We start from the raw sequence: 9,791 nt of genomic DNA, 5'->3' as shown, positions 1-9,791 counted from the left end.
AAATAAAATAAATTATAATACAAAGTAAATAAAAAAGTGTTTAAATTTGACCTTAAATTATTGTTTAATGTTAAAATGAGAATATGATTTTCATTTGTTTATTGCCCAGTTCATATCAGACTGAAATCTCAGAAAAATGAACAAAAACTCTTTTGATCAGCTAATTATGTGAATATTAATTAGTTATAAATATGCAGTTGAAACCAGAAGTTTACATACACCCAATGAAATAATGCAGGAAAGAATCTGTCAGAATTATTTATCCATATTTCTCCTCAGCGTTTGATAGCGTCACCTGACTCTGGGTTTCTTTCAACAAGCTTCTCACTACAGTTTTCTGGAGTTCTGCTCCATTCCTCCTGACAGAACCGGGTCACAAGTTCTGATGGGTCCGGTAGAACCGGGTCGGGTTTGTCGCTCTGACTCACCTTTTTGTTCGGACCGTCTGGAAGCTTTTTCTTCTGTCTTTAGATGTTGCTTCAATATTTCCACATAATGTTCTTTTCTCATGATGCCATCTATTTATGAAGTGCACCAGTTCCTCCTGCAGCAAAACAGGCCCACAGCATGATGCTGCCACCTCCGTGCTTCATCGTAAGACTGGTCTCAGCGCCCCTGTTTGTAACCATGGTGATCATGTAATAACAGTGCAGGATATTGATTCTGGGTTCCTGTGGGCATCTGGATACAGAAATCAGGTTTTGATGCTTTATTAGAGTAATCAATCAGTAATCAATCAATCAATCAGACTAGTTTATCTGTAGCTTCTCTCTTACTGAGCAACATTTCAGCTAATAGACCAGGTCCTAAACTAGGTTTAAATTAGTTTGTAATTGTTTTTTATAATTAGTTTAACCCGGTTTGGTTGTAGTTTAACTCGGTTTGGTTGTAGTTTAACTCGGTTTGGTTGTAGTTTAACCCGGTTTGGTTGTAGTTTAACCCGGTTTGGACCTGCTGTAACCCGTCCGTCTCAGTTGGTCCTAGCAGACGGTCATCTGCCTCCCAGCTGGTCAGCTGCAGATGAGTGTTTCTGAGCTGCCCTGTGCAGAGGAAGTCCTGCAGGACGCGGCGTCCTGTCCTCAGCGGTGAGGAGCTGATGGTGGTGGAGTTTCCTCCTGGCCCAGCAGACAGGAAACAGGAAGCGGCTGAGACAATAAGCGGCATTCCTCAGCAGCTGACGGAGGAAACAATCACATCGAGTTTTCCTCATCAGGGCAGGAAGAACAGCCAGAGCTGCTCTTCATCATCATCTTGGATTCTCACAGCTAATAGGTAGAACAGGTTCCCCACAGCGCCACCCTGTGGACACCCTGCTGTTCCCACAGCTCATGTTGAACCAGAGCGCCTGAACAAACATCCACCGGGTTTAATCTGTTGGTTCTCAGAGAAATTTAACAACCAAATATTCCTCATCATTTAGATCTAATTCTTTACTTTTTATAAGCTTTCTTTGATGTTTTTGCTCTAAATGTGTTGTTTATGATGAAGAGCGGAGCCAAGACTGCTGCAGTCAGTAAACACAGACACACATTTACCGAAAGGCAATCAATCAATTAATCATGTTGGACTTAAATCCTGAATCTGAGCAAACAGCGTGTGGGATTCTCCAAGGCTCGGTTCTTCAACTCTTTTATTCAACACTTTAAGCCTTGGATCATTTCCTGCTGGGCATTAGGTCACTTCCTGTTGGTAAAAGATTTATATATAAGCTAAATATTGATCTTACATTTTTATGAATAAAATGATGAAATAATGACTGAAAACTGAACTTTCCTTTTCCAACAGGCTAAATTGACCCAGATTGTCGCTGTTAATGTTTGACTGTAACATTAAAACAGCGCCCCCTGTGTTTGGCTCCAAACAAACCTTCTGGTTCTACAGCAAACCTTCATGACACCGAGGTCCCAGAAACCAACAGGATGACGTCATCACCTCCAGCGACTCACAGGGACGGAGGATCAGGAACCTTTATTGATCACATCGATCTGATCATCTTTCTAATTAGTAACATTTTAATTTGGTCTCAAAGGTAAAAAAATGTTTCAGTTTCATTCATTAAAGAGGAATTAGTTTCAGTTCAACATATGAAACATCCTTAAATTTCACAGAAAGTCTGGAAAGATCTACAAAATAATTATTTACTGATTGTAATTTATTAGGGTTGAATTTAAACTAGAAGATCACTGGAATAAAACTACAGTTTGGGAAAAATACCATCTAAACGCTTCATTAGAAAACCTGGAAGGAACTCCTGGAAAACCTGGAGCTTAGGGGCTGTGAGGTCAAAGGTTGAGCAGCTCAGGGTCAACCTGAGGACAGGCGGCCTGAACACGGCGTAGACCAGGGGTGTCCAAAGTGCGGCCCGGGGCCATTTGTGGCCCTAGAACTGATTTTTTGTGAGCCGGCTGGTGCAGATGAAGACTTTTTGTTTTTAATCAGTTATCATTGAAAATGATCGTTTTCTTGCAATGGAAAAAATAAGTATGACACAATATTTGTGTTTTTATAACAAAGTTTTAGAATTAGTACAGCCACTTTTTTCTACAGACTTTCACTGAAAAGGCGACTTTGTTGCAACAAAATCAGGTTTTTTTATTTCTGAATTTATTTTGAAGTGATCACATCCTGTTTCTATAACTGAGAATCAATTTGCTATAAAAATCATTTGTAAACTAGATGTTTCTACAAATATATAGTCTTTGCTTTATTATGTTTTTTTATTTTCTTGGCCTATTTAATCCTTTTGACCGACATGACAAAAGGTTTGGACACCCCTGGTGTAGGCAGAGGTCAGTGTCTGGACAGTTTGGTCAGTCTGTGGACGACCTTTGGTCATTCAGAGGTCACGGTGTGGACAGAAGGTTTCGGAGAGGAGGCAGAGGACAGACACTGGAGGACCGGCAGTGGGAAACGTCTCCAGCTGGAGGTCATCAAGCAAACCAACAACCAGCGGGTGAGAGGAGGACAGTCCGTCAATGGAGACAAACTCCTAGGTCTCCTCGTCGTCGCTGTGCTGCGCCTTCTCCTCTCTCACGCCGCTCTCGTCGATGTTCTCCAGAGAGTCCGCGCGCTGCAGGGTCAGGTCCGCCGGGCTGATGGAGGGCAGCGTGTTCTGCTCCGGGTACATCCACGGCTTCAGGGTCGGGTCGTGTTTCCGCTTCCACTCCAGGTATTTCAGAGACGCCTTGTAGATCTTCCTCATGGCCTGGAGGGACAGAGACGGCGGGACAGGGTTGGACAGGGGACAGAGACGCCATCTGCTGGAGGAACCGGACCGACTTTTACCTTCGGAGCCACAAACTGAGAGACTCTGTTAACGACCCACTTTGGTAAAGAGCCTGCAGGACATAGGAGGGGACAGGACTCGGGGTCAGGACTCGGGGTCAGGACTCGGGGTCAGGTCCCTGGGAGGACACAACGGAGGACAAAACTCTGACAGTCTTCCTGTCTCACCTCGGGGGTCCACCTGGGTCAGGTAGTAGAGGGTGGAGCTGGTGGCACTGTTGGATTGGATCAGGTAGCCCGTCAGCAGAGACACGGCTCGGACATAGTCCTTCTTAGGAGGATGTTGCTATGGAGACAAACAGACAGGAAGTTTGGATTCTTACGTGAGAGAGCAATGTGACGACTTCCTGTGGCTCTTGTAAAACATGATCCTTCTGCCGTAACTAAAGAGTTGTAAACATGCTGCTGAAGTCAACAGGGAACAGGAGACGGGTCAGTACTTTACAGAACCTCTGTCTGCAACCCGACCTGCAGCAGTGGACACTGACCGGGTGTTTGACGGAGTAGTTGATGATCATGTAGTCGCTGCCGAGCGGAAGCCAAGACCGCATCGTCACAAAGTCTCGGTTCTTCAGAGGCGTCGGGCATTTCCCTTCAAACAGACACCAGAGGGGAACAAATGAAGTCATTCTGTCCAAGATGAACTGTTCATGTTCAACATCCAGCCAAAGAGGAATCACATTCCACAGGAAGTGACCGTAAAAACCAGGAATCTGCTCATCAACGCCCCTCTGCCCACCAGTGAGGGAAAACTTCTACAACATTCAGACCCCATTGGATGTTTTTACTTAATATTTAGATATCACTGGAGACATTCTGTCTTTCTGGGCTCTAAGCTTTCTCTTTGCTGTTTTGCCAAAAGGTTTAGCATGAAAGTAGAGTTGGAGGAATCCAACCTGCACTGGGAGCAAGAATTATGTCAATACTGCTCCTGCTTTAGCCTCAAACCACCGGTGGCCTCTACTACTGCAGAGTACCGGTCAGAGGCATCCTGCAGACCGCACACAAGGATGGACAACCAAACTCCCAGAACACCTCGGCGGCTTTAAGGAGTAAAGACCTGTTTCACTGTTCCCTGTCCAAGATGAAGACAGCCCCATGCACCAAGCCTCTCTGGGAGGCTGAGACCTCTGACCTTCAGCAGGAGGAGGATGCTCTCCGCCCCCGTCTGAAAAACTGTGACCAATTTTAGGGTGAGCTGCACTGTTGAGTTTTAACAGTGCAGCTCATAAACAACCAATCAGGACGAGACTTTCCTCTATTTTTATTATCTGAATGTCAAGGCTGGTCTGGTTTTGAGTCAGATTCTGGAATAAAGTCTGGACCGGGTCCGGTGGCACTGACAGGAGTAATATCCCACGTCTGTGTTGACCGTCAGCCTGCCGATGTCGTAGGTGTCGATCATGTTGGTGTCCCACTTCTTTCGGTAGCTGGTGTCATGGAGGACGTCGTACAGCGTCTCTGCCGTCACGTCTTTGCATACGATCCTCATCTGGAACAGAGACAGAGAAGAACCGGTTTTACCAGAACCAGGACATTCAGAGCAGAACTTGGACCTAAAGGTCAGAGGTTGTGGAAGTAGAACCATCATCAACAGCTTCCATGGGATGGCCACCCTCCCATCCACCAGGTGGCTCCTCCACCCGTTCCCTGTAACATGACCCCAGGCTGGGTCACATGAACTTCTTGTGTTGGGTTCTGTTTTTCAGGAAAGTGAAGTTTACAGTTCAACTCTCACATGACCTCTGAAGGAGACACCTGATCACTGCCTTGCTCAGAGGCGTACCAGCTGATCAGGTGCTGTCAGGTGATCTGGAAGCTCAGGTGGAGCTGAGCAGACGGAGTCATTCAGCTTTAATGAAGAAGGAAGAGAAAACCCAACAAACAACAACAAACCCTGAGGAACCAGCAAGAACAAGCCGGAGACAGGAAGTCCTTCAAACATTGGAACCGACCTCAGGATCTCCCTGGGCTTCAAACCTCCAGATGTCAACTTTCTAAACTCTGTGCCACTTGGTTCTAACTTCAGCCCTGTGATCCGGTTCACCACGATGCTGGAGAACCATCAGACCATCAACAAGCCGTTCCCAGAGAACGTCTCGATCCAACTCTTCATCCAAATGTGACTGTAAATGTGGTGATGCTATCTGAGGATCTAAAGATCTTTAGGATGAAGATCAGGATGATGACGAGCTGCTGGTACCATCCAACCTCCATCAGACTGGTAGCAGCTGTTACCTCTGAACAACGTTCCAGGAGTTAAACTGCAGCCTTCGGCCTCTTCTTCCTCACTGGTTACCAGATACCATGGGAGGCGGCCGCTACCTGCAGGTCGTCATCTTTTCCAGGCTGCAACCTTTCAGGGCCGTCAGGCTCGGCTGGGCGGCCGTCACTGGATCCGTGTAACTCAATCAGCAGAACCCAGGAACTGCATCAATCATTCAGGACGTCCTGAGCTTCATCACCCAGCTGCTGCGACTCATCAGGAGGCGACTCGTTCAGAATGTGCTGGTCGGGTTCAGAGTGTGTTGGCCGGGTTTGGCCCGGCTTCCTGGCTGGTTCAAACCCGCAGCTTCTCCTGATAGAACCTTCTGGAAGAATTGCTTCAGACTGCAGCTGCTGGACGATCCAGATCCAGACCCAGACCCAGATCCAGATCCAGATCCAGACCCAGACCCAGATCCAGACCCAGATCCAGACCCAGATCCAGATCCAGATCCAGATCCAGATCCAGACCCAGACCCAGACCCAGACCCAGACCCAGACCCAGATCCAGATCCAGACCCAGATCCAGTCGGCTGAACAACCAATTCAGTTACTGAACAATTCGCCCTTTAACCAGTGGAAGAGATTTGAACGGCTCTTCTCTCCTGATGATCCCAACATCCAGGTCCGGGTCGGAGTCTCTCCAGCTGTTTTCCCAAACACTTCCTGCACTCATTTCAAAGTAAAAGCTTCCTGTTGTTTCAAATAAGATCTTATATTCTGCAGAGTTTCAGGCTGAAGGTCGAAGAATCTGATCGCTTCTTCATCTAGAAGCTTAAAGCTCCACAAACGACCGACAGTCAACTGGGTCCATCAGAACTTCCTGGACCGACTCAGGTAGATTCAGGCGACAGAGATGGTCAGCTGGTCCTCAACCTTCAGACACCTTCACCTGGAGGTCAACATCTCCTCACTCAGCACCAGGACAGAGGTCATGACCTCACCTGAGCAGAACCACCTGGAGGCTCACGAGGGTCCAGAGCCGAGCTGGGAGGTCCACTCCCGGAGGAGATGACCCGGTGAAGCTGGAGGTCCAGAGAAGAAGATGACCTTTGACCTCCTGAATGCAGTTGGTGCCTACATTACCCACAATGCACAGTGGAACCTCACAACACGGGTTCTGGAGGATTACAGACAACACTGACTGGAACTGGTCTGGATCCTGCCAGAACCAGAACCACATTGTGTTTTCTTCATAAACAGAACCACCAGTTTCTGGAACAGAACCATGAATAGGTTCTTGTGGTCCATAAGCTAGTCGGACCAGAACCCTCGTGATCGGCCTGGAAACTGGACCGGGTTTTCCTCCGGATCCGGTTTCAGCTCCAGTTTCAGATGTTTCCATGCGTCATTCGGGTTCTGATGACCTCATTCCTCAGAAGGTCGGGTGGTACCGGGTCAGCAGGTTCTGGAAAAATTCACATTGTAGTTCTGGATTTCTGAGGAACCCAGAGCTACACACACACACACACACACACACAAATACACACACACACACAAATACAAACACACACACACACACACACAAATACACACACACACACACACACAAATACAAACACACACACACAAATACAAACACACACACACAAATACACACACACACACAAATACAAACACACACACACACAAATACACACACACACACACACACACAAATACAAACATACACACACACACACAAATACAAACACACACACACACAAATACACACACAGAGAGCGGACGGAACCAGCAGGAAAGTCTCATCTGGACCTGCTGAGGTTAAAGTGAAATGTTTCCTGAAGCTTTTATTGTGAAGGTCTCCCAGGTGAGTTACCTTGATCTTCTGGACCGAGCTGCTGTCCTGCTCGCGGCACCACACCGTCACTCCGCCCTTGTTGTACCGGCTGCTCCATCCGTCCGGACTCAGACACTGATCCTTAAAGGAGGAGAAGTCCGAGTCGTCCGGGATCCGAACCGGCATCTCCGATCAGTCAGGCCGCCTGGTTCCGGCGCTCCGAGCAGAACCGGACCGGAGGAGGAGGAACTGGACCTCAGGGACCAGCAGCGGGTCAGAGAGCAGAACCGCTGGCTGAGCCGGACCGGGACTCGTATCTGAACAACACCGGGTCCAGGTTCGGGTCTGAGATGCAGCAGGTGATGCAGCAGCTTTTTATCCGCCTCCTGCTACACAGATAGGTCAGACAGTCAGAGCTCTCACTCCGCTTGAAAACAGTGGATCAGGTTCTGGCTCAGGTAGAACCCGTCCCACCTGTTTAGCTCAATATTTCACAACCACAGCGAAGGATTCGGTCTCACAAACATTTTTTAAAAAGTTATCAAAATCCAGGTTTTATTTTGATACTTCTGCTTGTGAATGTTCATGTTACCCAAACATTTATGTCTGTTGGCTAAATAATTAGCTAGGTTGTTAGCTTCAAACTAAATAAAGCAAGCTACTTAGTATGCAGCTAAATATTTATGGTATTAAACATTTAGCTAATTAAATGTTTAGGTTGAAACTCATTTATAAAGTGGTGAAAATATGACGGTAACTTAACGACGCGCTCCGCCTTCAGCTCTTCCGGACCGGACCGGTGCCAAATTCTGTCCCCGTGAAAATCTGATCATTTCCGCGGGTTAAGGTCATAACATTCAGTTTAACCAGCAGCTAATAAAATGATAAAATAAATAAATTAAGGAGGTCTTGTGTTGTTATTCTAAACGCCAAGACAATCCGCCTTTCTTCAACTTCTGTCCCTCGAGCCGGACAGATTAAAGTCCCCAAACTCAGGTTTCCAACACGGTGTGTGTATTTATAATGTTTCATTGCTGATATAACAGGATGGAAACGGCTGATAGGACACAAAAATGAAGACTTCCTGAAAAGATGAGAGTTTAGACTTTCTGGTAAATCCTGTTCTAATGTAAAATATGACAGATTACTGGATTAAGGACATTTACATGCTGTCACATAACAATGTTTGAGAATTTGGAAACAGTTGCTCTTTATTCCCCAAAGTTATGGGAGGAGGAGAGAAAGGATATTTCAGCTGCCTGAAATAATCCGTTCCTCCTCCATAACATGGGAACAAATTAATTTACCAGCAAGTCTTTAACTGTGTTTATTCTTCTCATCAGCAACAATAAATCCTGCAAGTTTGAAAACATTTCCTCAATTTTTACCAAAGTTATGAGGAGGAAACCAAATATTTTAGCTACCTGAAATAAGCTGTTCTTTGTAGAGGGAACAATTTATTTCAAGTGGCTAAAATATTGAGTTCCCCCTTCATAACTCTGACAAATAAACAGCAAATTTTACAAAAATCACAGGACATATTGTTGATGAAGAGAGGAAGACACTCAGTTAAAGGATTGCTGGTAAATTAATTTGTTCCTCTGTTATGGAGAAGAACAGATTATTTCAATCAAGTAAAATATTTGGTTCCTCCCCTTTAACTTTGGCAGATAATGGGAAGATGTTGCCAAATGGAAAGAATTTGCTTTTGATGATTATAGGAAAAGTGAAAGACTTGTTGGTAAATTAATTTGTTCCCATTTTATGGAGAGGAACAGATTATTTCAGGCAGCTGAAATAATCCCCCAGTTCCCTCATTGCTTTGGCAAATAAAGAGCAACCGTTTCCAAATTCTCAATGATTGTAATGTGTGATAGAATATTTGAACCACTAAAAATTAGCTGCTAAAAATTTATTTTATCCAGTAATCTGCCATATTTAACATTTGAAGGTTTTTCCAGGAACACTCTCGTCTTGATCTTCCTGTCAGCCCGTTTCAATCCTCTTATATCAGCAATGAACAATTATAAATACACACAACGTGTTGAGTTTGGTGAAACAACACAAAACAGGGTAAGAAGACCTCGTTTATTTATTTATTGCTTCTTTTTTAAACAGCAGCTGATTAAACTGAATGTTGCAACCTTGACATGATCGTAATGTTTTACCAAGAAATCGATCAGAAGCGCCGTGGAAATGAATCGATCATCTCTGGCTGCAGTGCGCGCTCCCGCCACAGGGGGGCAGAATTTTACCCAAGACCTCTTCAGGCTTAAAAATCCAACCCAGAAAGTGAGGTGCATCCTGGGAAATGTAGTGAACTGCATCAACCCTGATGCTAGTTCTAACCCGATCTAATCAATCAATCAACTAGCCAATCAATCAACCAATCAGGGTGTCTGCTGTGGTTCAGAGTGACTCATCTGTTCAGGAGAAGATCTGTGAGGTGCTTTCAGGTGCA

The 9,791-nt window shown here is 45.6% G+C and overlaps 1 protein-coding gene across 1 annotated transcript; it reads right to left on the bottom strand.

The window, feature by feature from the left end:
• Positions 1-1,776: 1,776 nt before the first annotated feature.
• stard15 (StAR-related lipid transfer (START) domain containing 15) lies at positions 1,777-8,528 on the bottom strand. Its single transcript, XM_044126627.1, has 6 exons — positions 7,370-8,528; positions 4,630-4,777; positions 3,774-3,877; positions 3,454-3,571; positions 3,286-3,338; positions 1,777-3,205 (listed from the first exon to the last, which is right to left on the bottom strand). Exons 1-6 carry the CDS (start codon positions 7,514-7,516, stop codon positions 2,990-2,992), a joined length of 786 nt encoding a protein of 261 aa, XP_043982562.1. The 5' UTR covers positions 7,517-8,528; the 3' UTR covers positions 1,777-2,989.
• Positions 8,529-9,791: the final 1,263 nt, after the last annotated feature.

This window comes from Gambusia affinis, linkage group LG09, assembly GCF_019740435.1.
Source record: "Gambusia affinis linkage group LG09, SWU_Gaff_1.0, whole genome shotgun sequence".
Classification (NCBI taxonomy): Eukaryota; Metazoa; Chordata; class Actinopteri; order Cyprinodontiformes; family Poeciliidae; genus Gambusia; species Gambusia affinis.
The sequence above is the reverse complement of the archived record's forward strand: the minus strand, read 5'-3'. Positions and strand labels throughout refer to the sequence as shown.